This window comes from Coregonus lavaretus, assembly GCF_964263955.1.
Source record: "Coregonus lavaretus genome assembly, chromosome: 22".
In the NCBI taxonomy this organism is placed as follows: domain Eukaryota; kingdom Metazoa; phylum Chordata; class Actinopteri; order Salmoniformes; family Salmonidae; genus Coregonus; species Coregonus lavaretus.
The window spans coordinates 33137069-33155554 of NC_140009.1; the positions used below are offsets into that span (position 1 = coordinate 33137069).

The window sequence follows — 18486 nt, forward strand, 5'->3', positions numbered from 1 at the left end:
AAGCCTGCTTCAAAGAAGCACATGCAATCGATAGGCCTAGCTCTATAAGGCACACAATATAAACCCTGTGGCAAATGTGTAATCTATTCTACTTTCATTCTGGTGATTAGATCAAACTTGAATGTAGGCCTTCCCATCCACTGAAAGAGATCCCGTGATTTGATGAGCTTGGACCCAGGAGCAGAGAAGAGACCAGACGAGGAATCAGTGGCTTAGGATAAACGTAAATACTTTACTGAGAATTGGTAACAGAAGGATCACAGTAATACTGAGAAAACAAACACTAGGGCTAACTCACTCAGGAGACAAACACACATGGCAAACGAATCAAGCTTCTGCAAAGGGAAACAGGAAACACACCTCTCTTAAAAGGGAATTCATAATTAGTTACAGAACACACCTGCGTGTCATTATTGTCTTTAGGACAGTCTCTGCCGCCCTCTGGTGACAGGTGGAACCATGACAGATCCACTGATATTATCATGGATCATTTAACTATTAGTGAAATGTATGTAGGCCTAGTACAAGAGTGTCATTGTGATTATTATTTGTATTCATTTCAAGCTATGCTGTTGCTTGTTTTAATATTTACTGTCAGGTGTAGACTGACCATATCCAGTTATAAAAGCACTGTTCAATATGGGTGCCTTCATTAAAATGGGTAGACTTAAATAGCTGATATTATTGATAAAACGTTAGACTGCACCAACTAAACTTGAATTTGTGGTGGTTGTAGAACTACTGTCTGTGCTACTGATAATAGAGTTCAAATGACTCAAGCCTAGATCTAGAACAGGGAGCAACAGACACCCAACCCTCAAGCCCCCTTCCTCCCATGGTCCATCCGTTGCTAGGTGATGAATAACGGAGTTGCTTGGTTACAGGCCTAGTATCCACATAAACCATCTTTATCTGTTAGTCACGTGACCAAGCTTGAATAGCAGCAGCAGTAATAAGGAGTAGGACACAGCTGCCCCAGTGGGGGATGTGACTGAGGCTTCCCTCCAAGTCCAAGTTCCTTGTTTTTCTTTTCTCTTATACTGAGTTATAGAGGAAACAGTTCAAACCTCCTTTCTCTATCTATGGTAGGATGAGCTGGAGAAGAACAAAATGTGTTGGAAAGAATTGTGATAAGGATGGGTTGAATCTTGACTTTCGACAAACAAATGCCAAACAATTAATGTGGTATGGCAGTTTTAAAAAACGTTTTGAGGCCTTGCTATGGCTTCATGATTTGTTTGGATAAGGAAAGAGATTGTCCATAAAAAATAGTAGTATGTCATTCAATATGCAGCAGTGAAGTGGAAATGCCCAGCGGCAACCCTGGTCGCTAACAACATGGGACTCTATGGCAACTATACACACTATCCCCATAGGGTCGTAAATGATACCCCCATTATTGTTGTTGTCCTACTGGAATCGGTTTCAGAAGCCACTAAGAGAAGAGCACTAGAAAAACACAAAGTAGTTTATCATGAAAACCTCTATTTTTATCGCCCCTTTAAAAAGCTATTTAAGATGTATTCCCTACAGTGGAATTTGTTATTTTTAAGCATGAATGACAATAAGAAGTAAGCCACAGATACTGTAGACATGGCTGTTTTAGGTTGATTTCAAAATCCACTTTGAAAGCTTTTATCATAATCATAAAGTCCTTAAAGCTTTAATATGTTCACAGAGATAACCAGTATAGGCCTACAACTACTTTTTGACTGCATTGGAAAACCATGAGTGTGATCCATAGATTCCATAGAGGATCACTCCCATCCAGCAGCTGTTTAATTTCAGGCTCCTCCTTGTCCCTCATCTGTTGCAGTGAGGGGACCACTGGAATCGTATAGGCATGAGGCCACACGTCTTGTTCTGCTCCTTCTACAGTGGACCTAAATCACATTCACAGTTACTGTATTAACCCACAATTGACATTAATCTTTGTTGCTTAGTAGCTTACCCAGTGAGCAAAACTGGTCGAGAATATTTAATTTCAATCTGTTTTCTGTTAAAATGAAGTCTTTTCAACCAGTTTTGCTCACTGGGTATATTTAGAATTTTCCAAAATAAAGCTCTAAAGACAGAAAACTAGCTTGTGTCACAGATGCTTTCAAGTGGATTTTACAGAGGGACTGTATCAAGGCAATTATTCACTTTATAGTACATGACTTTGTAGTACAACCTGATGTAAGCTTTTATTTAAATAGCTGCCAGACAAAATCCAGTATTCAGTATAGTCTGACAATGCAGGCTTTTCAAACCTTGGATGTTGTGTAATCCTTCAGGACAGTCAGAGTGGTGATGTAGACTTACTAAAATGCCCTTGCAGAGACCTGAGCCCTAAAAGTCAATACATGTTTGGTCATCATGAGTATATTCAATTGGATAGATAGTAGAAAGAAAAACTGCTTCCTTAACACGAATACACTCAGGCCAGCCCAGTGCATTCAGGAGGGAGACACTGTGATCACGTGATCAGCCCAGCGGGGTGACATCATCATTGCAGAGAATCTAGGACAAAGAGGGAGGAGAGATAGGAGGCGGATAGTGAGAAAAATAGGCTTTAGAATCACTGGACCACTGGCTCAGCTTCAGCGAGATAGCATCCTTCCTGATTTTGTCATTCTACATTATTTATCTGGTACTGTTCCACAAAAGGACTTTGGACATAAATCTATATATAACCATAATGTAAGATGTGGGTATGTGTTTTAGGTAGGCCAATGGTGATAGATTGTCAGGTTTTTTGGAGCATTCTGACATACAGTAGCTTCCAACACTCCCATTGATTTGCAGTCAATAATCCTAATGCTAAAGCTATCCCTACACCCAAATATTGGATTGCTCACTCTCAATGGTATTCATGATAAGATGCATTTTTAATTGGGGTGAACTATACAGTACCAGTTAAAAGTTTGGACACACCTGCTCATTCAAGGGTTTTCTTTATTTTTACTATTTTCTACATTGTAGAATAATAGTGAAGACATCAAAACTATGAAATAACATATATGGAATCATGCAGTAACCAAAAAAGTGTTAAACAAATGAAAATATATTTTAGATTTCACATTCTTCAAATAGTCACCCTTTGCCTTGATGACAGCTTTGCACACTCTTGGCATTCTCTCAACCAGCTTCATGAGGTAGTCACCTGGAATGCATTTCAATTTACAGGTGTGCATAGTTAAAAGTTAATTTGTGAAATGTATTTCCTTCTTAATGTGTTTGAGCCAATCAGTTGTGTTGTGATAAGGTAGGGGTTGTATACAGAAGATAGTCTTATTTGGTAGAAGACCAAGTCCATATTATAGCAAGAACAGCTCAAATAAACAAAGAGAAATGACAGACCATCATTACTTTAAGACTTGAAGGTCAGTCAATTCGGAGCATTTCAAGAACTTTGAAAGTGTTTTCAAGTGCAGTCGCAAAAACCATCAAGCGCTATGATGAAACTGGCTCTCATGAGGACCGCCACAGGAAAGGAAGACCCAGAGTTACCTCTGCTGCAGAGGATAAGTTCATTAGAGTTACCAGCCTCAGAAATTGCAGCCCAAACAAATGCTTCACAGAGTTCAAGTAACAGACACATCTCAACATCAACTGTTCAGAGGAGACTGCTTGAATCAGGCCTTCATGGTTGAATTGCTGCAAAGAAACCACTACTAAAGGACACTAATAATAAGAAGAGACTTGCGTGGGCCAAGAACAAGAGCAATGGACATTAGACTGGTGGAAATCTGTCCTTTGGTCTGATGAGTCCAAATGTGAGATTTTTGGTTCCAACCGCTGTGTCTTTGTGAGACGCAGAGTAGGTGAACGGATGATTTCCGAATGTGTGGTTCCCACCGTGAAGCATGGAGGAGGAGGTGTGATGGTGTGGGAGTGCTTTGCTGGTGACACTGTCTGTGATTTATTTAGAATTCAAGGCACACTTAACCAGCATGGCTACCACAGCATTCTGCAGCGATATGCCATCCCACCTGGTTGGCGCTTAGTGGGAATATAATTTGTTTTTCAACAGGACAATGACCCAACAGACCTCCAGGCTGTGTAAGGGTTATTTGACCAAGAAGAAGAGTCATGGAGTGCTGCTTCAGATGACCTGGCATCCACAATCACCCGACCTCAACCCAATTAAGATGGTTTGGGATGAGTTGGACCGCAGAGTGAAGGAATAGCAGCCAACAAGTGCTCAGCATAAGTGGGAACTCCTTCAAGACTGTTGGAAAAGCATTCCAGGTGAAGCTGGTTGAGAGAATGCCAAGACTGTGCAAAGCTGTCATCAAGGCAAAGTGTGACTACTTTGAAGAATCTCAAATATAAATATATTTTGATTTGTTTAACACTTTTTGGGTTACTACATGATTCCATATGTGTTATTTAATAGTTTTGATGTCTTCACTATTATTCTACAATGTAGAAAATAGTAAAAATTAAGAAAAACCATTGAATGAGTAGGTGTGTCCAAACCTTTGACTGGTACTGTATTTTTAAACAGGGTGACACAGGACGTAGGGTCAATTCACTACCTTCCCATCCCTTCCCTGAATTGGAGAAAATATTTTTTCTCACCAAAGAACATTTCATATTTATCATAATGCACAATTAGAAAAATACAAAATTAATAAAAAAGCTTCGTTTTAAAAACGTAATTTTCAGCCTCAAATAGCGGTATTACACAACGCACACGGCTGTGCATAAATTTGGGAGCGCCGCCCCTCTCCATCAGCAGTTGTTGCGTTGACCCTGACGGGCAGAGCATACACTAATTCATTCAGACACAAATAGGGATCTCTCTGCGTATTTCTTTGTATTTTCTCTTATTGTTCGATCCTCCTCAGAAAACATGGTAAGTCATGTAGTTTCTTCAGCAATAATAAGCCTGAAATAATTACGTTTTTGATGTTTTCTGTTGAGATTTTCTAAAATGATGAGACAACATCACACCCTTATTGTGGCTATATGGGTCGATTCTTATTGTCTCGGGCAATGAATTCTGGATAGGGGGGATTTGGAGCATTTTCGTGTTGTTCACCCATTTCCAAATGCGAAAGATTTGCTTAGACCGCATTAGCGTTCGGAAATGGTATTGCTTGCTATTTCGGGTTATTACCAGGCTATTACATAAATTGGTATGGCAGTGGAATGAAAGAACAAGGGCACTATTTTGTCCATGCATAATTTGTGGTAGTTATTGAGCACATGAATTGTACAATGTTCATCAAAGTCCGCAACATTTATTTATCCAGGAAATTGATTTAAAATGGTAATAAAATGGGATTATATTCTCACTGACATTAATTGTGTTGCTAGGTGGGGGAGGGCAGACTGGGTGGGGATAGAAGGGGAATATATGTCTCTCTTCTGTAACATATGTCTAACATTATGTCTAGTTTAACCCTGAAAATAAACCTATTCCACTCCAGTTGCCAGCTGCATATTAATTACGTAGTGATGTAATGCCAGGTTGCAGTTGTAAATGAGAACTTGTTCTCAACTGGCTTAACTTGTTAAATAAAGGTGAAATAAAAATAAAATAAAATATAACCTTATTGTCAGTTTATTAATGGTCATATGTTTATAGATGGCAAGATTCCTCTGCTATTCAAGATTCCTCTGCTATTGGTCTCCATTTTTGCTGTTCTTCAGTTTACATGTAGCCTACCCAGTATTCCACTAGGTGGTGTTTTTGGCAATTATACGTTTTTGTCAAATGTATTGTAATTCTACTACATTCAATATTTTTCCATTTATTTTCCAGCGTGAGTGTATTTCTGTCCATGTGGGTCAGGCTGGAGTCCAGATTGGCAATGCCTGCTGGGAGCTCTACTGTCTGGAACATGGGATCCAGCCAGACGGACAGATGCCCAGTGACAAGACCATTGGAGGAGGAGACGACTCCTTCAACACCTTCTTTAGTGAGACTGGGGCTGGAAAGCATGTCCCCAGGGCTGTGTTTGTAGACCTGGAGCCCACAGTCATAGGTAATTTTCCTGGTTCTCATTCAATTTAAATAAAGGTATGTCAAAGAGGATTTCCTCTGCTTTCTTGCTATTGAGCTCCTTAATGAGCTCTTCATTTTCTCTTGTCAGATGAGGTGCGGACTGGGACCTACCGCCAGTTATTCCATCCTGAACAGCTCATCACTGGCAAAGAGGATGCTGCCAACAACTACGCCCGTGGACACTACACTATTGGCAAAGAGATCATTGACCTGGTGCTGGACAGGATCCGCAAACTGGTGGCTATCTCAGAATGAATTAATTAACTATTTTATCAACTATCTGATCAGAATGTGGACATCTGTTGTCATCCTTTTATTGACATGTTTATCTTTCTCTTTAGGCTGACCAGTGCACAGGCCTTCAGGGCTTCCTGGTTTTCCACAGCTTTGGAGGTGGCACCGGCTCTGGTTTCACCTCTCTGCTGATGGAGCGCCTGTCTGTTGACTACGGCAAGAAGTCCAAGCTGGAGTTCTCCATCTACCCAGCTCCCCAGGTGTCCACAGCTGTGGTGGAACCTTACAACTCCATCCTGACCACCCACACCACCCTAGAGCACTCTGACTGTGCCTTCATGGTAGATAATGAGGCTATATATGACATCTGCCGTAGGAACCTCGACATTGAGCGTCCTACCTACACTAACCTCAATAGGCTCATTAGCCAGATCGTTTCCTCCATTACTGCTTCCCTTCGATTCGATGGTGCCCTTAATGTTGATCTGACAGAGTTCCAGACCAACTTGGTGCCCTATCCACGTATTCATTTCCCTCTGGCCACCTATGCCCCAGTTATCTCTGCAGAGAAGGCTTACCATGAGCAGCTCTCGGTCTCTGAGATCACCAATGCCTGCTTTGAGCCAGCCAATCAGATGGTGAAATGTGACCCTCGCCATGGCAAGTACATGGCATGTTGCCTTTTGTTCCGTGGTGATCTGGTGCCCAAAGATGTCAATGCTGCCATTGCCACCATCAAGACAAAACGTTCCATTCAGTTTGTTGACTGGTGTCCAACTGGTTTTAAGGTTGGCATTAACTACCAGCCCCCCACTGTAGTCCCTGGTGGAGACCTGGCCAAAGTCCAGAGAGCTGTGTGCATGCTTAGCAACACCACTGCTGTGGCAGAGGCCTGGGCTCGGCTTGACCACAAGTTTGACCTGATGTACGCCAAACGTGCCTTTGTGCACTGGTATGTGGGTGAGGGGATGGAGGAGGGAGAGTTCTCTGAGGCCAGAGAGGATATGGCAGCCCTGGAGAAGGATTACGAGGAGGTAGGGGTTGACTCCATTGAGGGTGAGGGAGAGGAGGAGGGAGAGGAGTATTGAAATGTCCCTTCAGGCAAGCCATTGTCAAACACTATTACTGTTGCATGATACCTAATAAAATATTTAATTAAATTAGCCATTTGTGCCCTTGGTCTTTATTCACATTCACAACATTATCTTGACAAATAGAAAGACACTAGTGCAGTTTTGGGGGAATTTTAATGGGGGAAAGATAGTAAAATGTCTAACATCACAGTAGTTTCCACTATTATTCACTGGTCAAACCTCCAGTATAAAAATGTAGAATCACTGTAGGTCTTACCATACATATGTTCTTTGAAAATGTTTAGTTTGATGGAAATAAGCCACATTTTACACATTCATGAACTTGTAGTTAAAAATAAAATGTATAAAATAAAAAATAAAACATGTCAGATGACTATATGTGCAAATAAAATGTTTCTTGACTGTTGTGTATTGTGTATTTTGCAGTTGAATGGGTTGTTGTTGTTGTCCATTCACACAAGCCTGTCATCAAGCAGTGTGCTGTTCTCTACAGGAGCCTGTCGACTCAGAAGGTTCCAGAACAGTAGAGGCCCAGAGCTCCAACCAGAACTGCCCTCAGCGCTCTGGGAGGAGGAGCCAACCACAGACTCCTCCTTCAGAGGACGGTAGGCTTTGAACCGTCTGTGGAACAAAAAGAGAAAATTAAAGTACATACATTTTATCAGAGGCTCACTTTTAAAAAAATATGTACATCTCAATGTGACTCCCCTGGTGAATAAAGGATAAAAAGGTAATTAGAAAAGTATTATCAATGGTACAATATGCTGCATGCAGTTGCCCTGAGACATGGCTGTACATTTACATTTTACATTTTAGTCATTTAGCAGACGCTCTTATCCAGAGCGACTTACAGTTAGCGCATACATTATTTTATCGAACCCACAACCCGCCCATAAGGGTCATGTCTCAAAGCAAGCTGTACAGGTTATACCTTGTGGTGATATGGAACCCTTCAGAAAGGTGTGACAAGAGTAGACCAATGTTGATGTGACTCACTTGTAAGTGTAGGCCACAGATCCAGCGACCAGAGCAACGATCAGGACCCCCATTACCATGGCTGCAGTGCCCGCTGAGGACAGACCGGAACCTGCCACCAAAGAACACAGACAATAATTTATGTAAAACAACTTCATATAACAACATATTAAAATATATTAATTATTTTCTAAACAATAACAATAGGTGTTTGACTGGAAGGTATTGGACTGATTGTCTCTGGGACCCAGGTTCGAGACATGGGTGGGGCTACCCCCCAACATAGCCACTATACACAGATGTGCAGAGCAGACATGTTACAGAACATACCCACGGTCACGCTAACTTTGGCGCTGGTGACTGCCAGACTGACATCATTGGTCATGGACACATTGATGCAGAAGATGCCAGAGTCATTGAAAAAGTGACGCAGTACCAGCTGGCACTCAGAAGAGGGCGCCACTGTGTTACACATGGTGTGGACGGGCATCAGACAGTCTGCATCGGACACCACTGTACACACCTCTGTGGGAAGGCTGGGTGGAAAACAGACAAAAGGGTCAGAAACGCTCAGTGAAACAATACAGGCCGGTTTCCCTGACCCAGACTAACCCTGGACTAAAATACAAGAATGATTTTTAAATTGAGGACTAGGATTAATCTGGGGAAATGAAACTAGCCCTAGTGCTTAAACGGTGGGATATAGGCCTGCATTACTTATGGATTTGTCTGTGGACCATGATTCTGCTTAGGGAAATAATAACTAGTTTGATTCTTTGAGACAGTCTCCCTTTAATTGCTCTGGAGCAGGAATACTCACCTCCCATGGCAGGTGACAGTTAGATCCACTACATTTCGTTCAACCTCAGATTCATCAGTCTTGATCAGAGCATTATCCACTTGCACTATCTTCAAACTCTCAATGCCCTCTGAAGACAAAGAGGGGATGTAATCATCTTCAATGTTAATCAAATACAGTGTTAGGAAACCACAAGATGGAGATTTCGATGTCATTTAGACAGTGGACTCACCAACAATGTCAATGCCAGTGCAGAAGGACCCATAGCGATAGATCACACAGTCATCATCCTTGGGTTTGTCACCTGCTTCACGCTTAACAACTATCACCACGGGAGCTTGGGCCGTAGCAGTCTCCCCTGTATCAGGAGAAACAACAATGCACTCCAGTTACTAAATGGACAATCCAACAATTTAAAGCACATTAGACATACAATTAATTCACTTAATTCATCAATTAATATGATATGTAGGTGTGTTGTACATACCTGCTGGCTCTACTTCCTCAGAAGCAGCTGTTGCTAAACCAGCAGAGACAGTTGGGGTGTCAGGGTTGACTGGAGAAGGTGTCTTTGTGTGCTGAGCGGTGGAGACTCCCACCTCAGTCATGTCCTCCTCTGTGTCAGTCTCAGCAGGGGCTGATGGGCCTACGTTTATTTTAACTCCCTGTGTGGCCGCCATTGCTGGAGCAGCTGATGCATCCGCAACAGGAGCGCTCACTGGAGAGAGAAACAGAACCATTCAACTTCCTATTTTCTTTGTCAATTCTGGCATAGCCTACTACATATTGGGTGAATGTCAAAAGTATTTTCCATGATTCCTCACATCCTCTCTCCTTGACGACAGTAAGGATCCAAGGAATCCAAGTAAAGACTTTTGAAATTAATTTCTGGAATATAGCGTTTCAAGATGAGAATTACCTGTTGTGCCTGCCGGGTTTGCAGGCCCTACAGTGACAGCGTTACCAGTGGGGATAACACCAGCTGGTGTGGCACATGCTTTATCAGGGATAACGGCCTGTACAACAACCTGGGGCTTGAAGCCACCAGCCACTATGTAGGTATGGGTGACAGTCAGCTCTCTGGAGATGAGAGCTCCGCTGCTGTCACCAAAGTCCCAGTTGTATGTGATGTCAGCGTCACTCAGGTACTCGCTGGGGTCGTGGAGGCTGATCGTGAATGCTATCGCTCTGTTCTGGACGAAGCTCAGGTCTGCCTCGTTGATGTCGTTCACTTGGGTCATTGAGACGGCGAAGGGGATTTGATCTAGAGACAGAAATAGAGACAAATAAAAAAATACCCTCAGACAAAACCTCTCAAGTAACTTCTAGTAGCAGTATTGTTGTTTTCTACGTAGTTGAATAAACATGAAATGTATTTTAAAATAGTCATAAAATGTGTTCATTCATTCACTCATTCATTTATTAATTTGTTCACGCATTCATTCTACTAACCAGTGATGGAGAACTGTGTGGAGGCATATCCCAGAGGGATGAACTTCTCGTGGCTGCGATAGTGGTAGATGACAATGTCCACGATGTAGGAGCCCAGAGGGACATTGTCTGTCCCGATGGTGAGGGAGGAGGAGGGGCCATCAGACACCTGCCAGTACTGACCTGTGAGGCAAAGCAAAGGAAATAGGTTTACATGCTTATAACAAAGGTTTATAACAACATTACTACAAGACAAAGTAAAACATGTTAATACTGTAGGCCTAATAGATGAGAGTGCTTGCAGCTGTACTTACCCCATGTTTTCCATACAAACACATACGGAGGGGGTTTGTCACCACCCTTCTTGAAGGGTGTGCCGTCGGGAAAGACTCCGTTCCACTCCGTGTTCTGTGCAGGATACACTAGCTCAGACTGATGGTAGTGTGTTCCTAATGGAAAACAGAGTGGGTGTTGGTTTCTGCTTTGTCTTTAGACAGAGGAGTATGTACTATGAATGTAGGAAAACAATATGTAGTATCTAACCTCAAAATGTACTTTTTGCAGACAGTAACTTGGCACTGTAGTTTCCAAAGGGAAAGAACAATACAGATATTGTAGACTGTCATGACAGACTTAATTAACAATCGCTGGCCAGAAGCCAGCATTCATGCAAGATTTGGCTCTGGGCACCAAGATTACTGTATAAAGTAACAAAAGACCCTCATATAGCCAAAACTCTAATCTTGTTCACAAGACACTTCCTCCCAATAAGCCTAGGGATGAGGTTACCAAAACTCAGTCAGTCCTCGAGGACTTACCATTGACGGTGCAGTTCTCGGCCCATACCACCTCTCCGTCAGGCATGACCTTCTGGTTGTGTGGGAACTGCAGCTCGATGGTAAAGGTCACCTTGGCTGCAGTCAGGGTCGGTGCGTCATTACCCACAATGAACTTCACCTTGCCACCTGTTGAGAAGAATGTACACTTTGAAGTGAATATAATAAGTATACAATTTCACAGAGATAATTGACTTACTTTACTTAAACCTTTTTGTCCTTTTGTTCACAGATGTTCCTGATAAATAAGATGAAAATGTTATGTAACCATCAGTGTATTTACATTGTGCTGAGACAGAGGACAATTGTGCATACCTTTCCAAGAGTCTTTGTAGCGAGGGTCTTCATCTTTCCACACCGGATACATTTTCGTATTCCATGATGGATATTGTGTGAAGTGACTTTTGGGCTCTGGAATATAATAATAGAAATTACATAAGTAAGCATGCACAGTCAGCATTCATTCATTAGAGTTGAAAAGGCAGGAGCTGGTCACACTTTTGCAACCAAAGGAGGGGGCTCAGCTCTAACCTAGGTGACTGCCAATCCCAAAATCTCTACAATCCCCCTCAATCCTATTCATGTGACTGTCAGCTGAGTGTACCGTAACTTTACTACAGATTAGGGCTAAGGGCGAGGATTGTCTTTGACATAAGGACCAAGGAGGTCAAACTATTTATATTTAATTGCACTGATAAGCACTGACTATTTTCATAAATGCATTATGTTTTTATTGTAATTAATAAATTAGACAAAAAAAATGGTCAAATCAAAATGATAAACCTGTGTTAGATTGCATCCCGGTCATCCATACACAGCACCCTATAGCCAAATGTGTGGTCCTCTGTAGCTCAATTGGTAGAGCATGGCGCTTGTAACGCCAGGGTAGTGGGTTCGATCCCTGGGACCACCCATACATAAAAATGTATGCGCACATGACTGTAAGTCGCTTTGGATAAAAGCGTCTGCTAAATGGCATATATTATATTATTATTATTAAAATCACAAAATACAGATATCCCAATTGGGGGAGACTGTAAAGCGATTATCAAGGGTATGATTGTTAGAATAGGCTACTGTAACGTGCGATGATCCCACCATCGGTACATCTTACTATAAAATCAAGAATTTATAGCCGCTGACTAAAACTCTCTATATTGTTTGCAATTAATGCAAACTGCCGATTGGTGACAAATGAGACCCTTCTCGCTTGTGCTTTTTAAATATTTATTGAAAAACTCATGCTACTTGCACAATGTTGAAGGTTAGTGCATTGAATCTTCCTAGAGGCCCTATGACTGCAATGATGCTTCCCCATAAAATCAAGAATGTCAACTGGGTTAATTCATATTTGTGAAATGTTTGCAAAGCATTTGGTTATCAAAACGGATAATCTCCATTGAAAGGGTTTTAGTCCAGGACTAGGCTTAATCTATGTCTGGGAAACTGACCCTTTGTCATGCAAAGGACACATAGTGCTGCATTGAGGAGCCACTGTCATAAGAGTGGCTAAAACAAGACCAAATGCAGTGTTCCTCAATACACATCATTACCGAAAGGTTTGAATGAAACAAGTGTTACTAAAATGATTATCATATTGTGAAATCCTGACGTGCCACGGCCTGAGGTAAGAAATAATGTCCTTTTGTCATTTAAAAATATACTTTCTTGAAAACATATAATCTAAGTATACCAGATTATCTGGTATACATAATGATATCCAGAGTGGCTGTACAGATGTAGGATCTTAATTTGATCACCCTGTTGCAGGAGAACTCTTCTGAAATGCAGGAAATTAAAAAAGGCTTTTGAAGTTTGTAATTTCCACTTTGAAATATTAGACTTGATTTTCCCTACAAACATGTCCATTAATTATAATACACATAATAATTCACATTTCCTGTTGCTGCAGGATCATTTTCCTGCTGTAGTAAACTGGCTTAAATTAAGATCCTCTACATCTGTACTTACTTGTTGCAGCAGATGAACCCAGTGCCACCAACAACACTGCAAAAGCTGTCCCTGTCTTCATTATTAGTGTGCACGCTTCCTTTCCACGTTAAACATAGAATATCCCTTTTCTTCTCCTCCAATGCAGGTCGGAAACAAACACACCAGACCATTGTGATTCCTGGCTTTATATATTCTCTAAATCTCTGGCCTCACAGCAGTAGTACTAAACCCCTCCTACCCCACTGAAACCTGTGATCCCACCTCCCCAAACGCAGTGGTGTAAAGTACTTAAGTAAAAATACTTGAAAGTACTACTTAAGTCGTTTTTTGGTGTATCTGTACTTTACTATTTATATTTGTCAACTTTTACTTTACAACATTTCTAAAGAAAATAAAATGTACTTTTTACTCAATACATTTTCCCTGACACCCAAAAGTACTCGTTACATTTTGAATGCTTAAAAAGGACAGGAACATTGTCTAATTCACACACTTATCAAGAGAAAATCCCTGGTCATCCCTACTGCCTCTGATCTGGCGGACTCACTAAACACATGCTTCTTTTGTAAATGAGTGTTGGAGTGTGCCCCTTACTATCCGTAAAAAATAAAAAATGGTGCCGTCTGGTTTGCTTAATATAAGGAATTTGAAATGATATATACTTTTACTTTTGATACTTAAGTATATTTGAGCAATTACATTTACTTTTGATACTTAAGTATATTTTAAACCAAATATTTTTAGACTTTTACTGAAGTAGTATTTTACTGGATGACTTTCACTTAAGTCATTTTCTATTAAGGTATCTTTATTTGTACTAAAGTATGATATTGGGTACTTTTTCCACCACTCCCCAAAGGCACCTGTGACCTGTCGGCCTTTTCTAGAACAGTATAGCAGGGCTAATTTACATAAGGCACACAATGAAATGGTGATTCAAATGTATTTTACATACACATTTTGTGTACAAGGTTTCAGAAGATACCTTAATATATGAAAGAAGTTTAACTTGTCTGCTGACACAGGATAATATCTGGGGAGTGATGTCCATCAATCCATTTAAAAAAAGAAGACAACCTAATATACTTGTTGTGATTATTTCCCACGAGGCTGTCTTGGGACCCATGAAATTATGTCTTTCTTCATCTTTGTCTCCATACTGTAGCCATATAAACTCACCATTACCTATACATACTGTACTTACATACAGTATAAGTAAACTTAGATTCATATAGTATTTGTTACTGTGATAGCTTGTGAGAAAGATTATGGATGGGTGCAACAACTTGTGAAATCAGCAGTCTACATTCCCAAGGCTGTGGGGCTCTGTTAGTCTTAGGTTAGGGTACCAAAAGGTTCATGCTATGCTGCCTTGTGAATGAATTGTGATAGTATTGCCCCATATTTACTATGGTATGTACAGTAGATATGTACTTCTTATAGGCTACTGTATAATGAAAAAGTGCTTTACAAATGTAATAAATGATTATTTTAATTGCTGGAGTACCGATAATGTTTCAAACTTTCATTAAAATTGGGTAACTGCATGTGAAAACTTATGTGCTCCCATTTTAAAATACCACCTGACCCATTGCATTGAGGCCAATCTGGAGTCTGTCCCAAAGACTACTCTCCACAAATAATTTAGAGATTTACCCTAAAATATTTTCAGCTCTATTCTAACGAGGATATTCAGTATTAAAATAGTCTAACAATCTGAGCAACAATGCTCAAATCTTGCCACACGTATCAGTGGTAAGAAATAAAATCTTGCAACACTATTGATGAGATAATAGTTCTAATTAGGTATAACACCTGGAATATAGAAGATGTTGTACTAATTAGTGAATCGTTTCTGGGTCAACAGAACAATAAGTCATACAGCGCTGCTAAGAGAGAATGTGCTTACAGGCAGGAAACATGGCAGGAATGTAAAGTTAATAAGGATTACTGGGGCTCTTGTGACTTTTAAATTCATCCGGCTTTGTCCTCACCTCTATTTGAAACTATAAGTAAGAGTGTTAAAAGTTTTTTGTCTTAATATTTTATGGTCGAATTGTGAGACTGTTCAAACTCCTTTTAGAACAATGTCACCATTCAGAGCAAATATATTTAATTGATCTCTTAACTTTCGATTTATCATTCCTTATTTAACCCTCACATTAAGAAAAACGACACTGTAAATGTTTAGGTTTCATTTATTGTATTTCAATGATTTTTTAAATCTCAAATAAATGCATTGTTTAAAAGGTCAACGCAATTCAAAATAATGTAAGCAAATGCTTCTATCATGTCCAAGTAGACATGTGAGTCCCTCTTCAGTTATTACTCTCGCTGTGAGGAGAGGTGGTGGAGGCAGTTGAGTCAGTTGGTGAATCGGCGTGGGGTGTCATCCCACTCTGAGCCAAAGTGCATCTCATTGTCAGACGACAGCGCAGCCAGGTGTGCAGCTAACGTCCTCACGAGCAGACAGCATTATCTCTGCGGCGAGCAGGTTCACATCTGCGCAGATGAGTCTTTCTGTTCTCACTCGTGTTTCAAAGACAGACTCCTCGCCTGAGCGGTCGATCGCTCTTAATAAAAATACAAATAAAACATTGAATTTGCACAGCGCTTTTAATATTTAATAAGTAGAGCTTTGAGATAACTCTGTTAAGAAAAATAATAATACATTTAGAATCAAGGCAGGTAAAATAGCAATAGTGGGGTAGGTGCTAAACAGCTTTTCAGATTAGGACTATGGGAAAGGCAGTCTTACCTTGGCCTCTGGGCCTCCTCTGGAGTTGGGGAGTCATCCTCGGATGGTGATGGACTGGTCGATCGCATAGTCTCAGTGGGGAAATTAAGAGGATTCCTGTAAACGTGCAAATTGTTGGGGGGCTGCTTCGGAACCTTCCAGAGGCGGCGCATTGGGCACCATGGCAGCCTCACTTTAGGCTCTCCCTCTGGAGGAGTAGGTACAAGGCCGGAGACATTGAAGACTGATTTGGAGGGAGGTCAGGAGGATTGGTACTGGGGATTTGGACCAAACATATTCTTCGTCTGTAGAATAAATCCTTTATGCCTCTTTGTCAATAGGGATATCAGACTCACTGGAGGTATACTCCAACGGGCTTGAACAGTTACTCATTGCATAGAGTGAGGATGATGCAGAGACAACCTTTGGCAACGGAGTCAGTTTCAATTCTGTGCCGTGTGAAACCTTTGAGGTTGAAGTAGCTACACCAATTACGGAGAAAGAATCAAGGCTTCTACTACGGTGACTAGTGTTGCCAGTGTCTTCATGCTTCTTCAAAACATCAAGGTAGGACATTGACAGAAATTTTTTGACAGGAATGCAATTGTCTGAGGAGGCTGTTTTTGAAGTAATTACCTTCTGAAAATCAAGGTCTTCCTGTGAGGTTTTTGCACCAGCGCTCCGTCGGAGGACACCATCCTCATCCAGTTGGTTATCATAGATCGTGTCCATGAGGCCTGAGGCAATGTATTGCATCTTCAGGGATGTCATCCAGATCCCTGGATATCCCTCAAAACCTTCAGTTGAGTCTGATTGTGCCTCCAAGTGTGTGACATTGTCTAGGTCGGGATTAAGTCCGGTGACAGCAGGAATTAACTGTGTGTTACTTGCCATGAGGGAAGTTCCCATACCTCCCAAAATGTTGCTCACAGCATTAATGGTTGCTTGTCTTCAAGTCGTTTTCTGCAACCTCTGAAATGTCAGATGAAAACATAATTCCATAACTAGGAGAGTTGGAGAAAGATGAGATCAGTGGCTCCGGGGGAAGCATTTTTGGAGTCAGGGAAGGTGCTTTTTCGTCAAAATAGATTTTTATGTCACTTCTGATAGCCCTTGAGGTGATTGGTTGTTCATCTCTTTCGATCTGAAGCTCAGGAAAAGCTCTCTTGAATAGGAGGTTGTCATACGCACTGTTTATAAGGTCACAGGCGATACCTTTTTGTTTTGAACAGGAAACTGGACGGTTCTCTGATGCAGTCATTGCAGGTGGCTGACTGTCCGGTAGCCCTGAGGTGCCTTCTTCATCATCACCATCTAGTGCAAGCTCTTCAATGTTTCCCTCATTTAATAAGTCTCTAACGTCTTCCAAAACGTTGCTTACCACATCAATGGCTGTTTGGCTGGCCTTTGCAGAGACAACTTTGAATTGGGTAGGGGAGTCTTCTCGGATCATTACGATAACTTGCTCCTTGAGTTCCTCCAGAACGTCAGTGATCAACGTTGTGACGTAGAGGTTCATGTCTTCTCCGTTGGCCATCTGCTCCTCTGGTTCTAGATTATTTCCTTTAGCGTTGGGTTTGATTGGGTTTCCCCCGCGGAGTCTGCAGGCAGGTTTGTTGCAAAGATTGGCCGCTCGAGAGACACACTTCAACACGTCATAAGCGATTCTGGCACTCCGAGCCCTTTGTGCCGCTGGCTTAGACCCTGGAATCGTCACTTTGACCTCATCCCTGATCGACTCTGCCAGCTGCTTCCTGACAGGCTTGGAGCCCAAGTGGTCAAGGATGACAGATTTTAGCTGAGCACTGTCTGCGATGCCTCGTCTCTCGATGGCTTTGGAGATCCTCAAAACAGGTGCTTGCAGACCCTTCCTCTCCTTTCTTCTGTTTTTCCTGACCTGTTTTCTTGTTGAAGGAACACCTTGCTCACTCTGGGAGGACTTGGGAACCACAGGAGCCTTGGATCTAGGTTTCAGGGAACCGTCAGATGTAGCAGATCCTAGTTCTCTCTTTGTTACTGTGTGAGAGTCGGGTGCCCTATCCTGTCCCTGCTCTGTCTTGATGTCTTTCTCAACACTTGGTTTGGACCTGCAGGGCAGTGGTGCCAGAAGATCCTGGCATGGTCTCCTCTGGAGTGGTGCAAGGTGATCAAGGCTTGGTCTCCTCTGTAGCATGGGTGTCTCTTCCTTAGATGATTTCCCTATTACAAACACACACACACAATACTAAATTGGATGTAATTTAGCATTCACTTCGCTATGAACATGCCAATATGCAGGCACAAAACAATACTCCGAAATATCCTTCATAATTAAATTATGATTATTTAATTGTGAAATTGACTTGCCTGACAGAGAAACTGTTTTCGTCACAGTTTTGGAGTGAGCAGGTAGGCGAGCGGGCTGGACAGGAGCTATAAGAAATTATTTA

At 41.5% G+C, this 18486-nt stretch overlaps 2 protein-coding genes across 2 annotated transcripts; one reads left to right on the top strand and one right to left on the bottom strand.

Moving 5' to 3' along the window:
• Positions 1-5758: 5758 nt before the first annotated feature.
• Positions 5759-7320, top strand: LOC311149764 (tubulin alpha chain-like; the record flags this gene model as incomplete). Its single annotated transcript, XM_084186985.1, has 3 exons — positions 5759-5978; positions 6087-6235; positions 6340-7320. The coding sequence occupies exons 1-3, from the start codon at positions 5858-5860 to the stop codon at positions 7318-7320; spliced, it is 1251 nt and encodes a 416-aa protein (XP_084043111.1). The 5' UTR covers positions 5759-5857.
• A 458-nt stretch (positions 7321-7778) lies between these two features.
• On the bottom strand, positions 7779-13399 carry LOC311149390 (melanocyte protein PMEL-like; the record flags this gene model as incomplete). Its single annotated transcript, XM_084186568.1, has 12 exons — positions 7779-7947; positions 8323-8413; positions 8632-8837; positions 9122-9230; positions 9333-9458; positions 9588-9818; positions 10020-10364; positions 10553-10714; positions 10846-10980; positions 11350-11496; positions 11683-11778; positions 13339-13399. 12 exons carry the CDS (start codon positions 13397-13399, stop codon positions 7779-7781), a joined length of 1878 nt encoding a protein of 625 aa, XP_084042694.1.
• Between the last annotated feature and the right edge of the window lie 5087 nt (positions 13400-18486).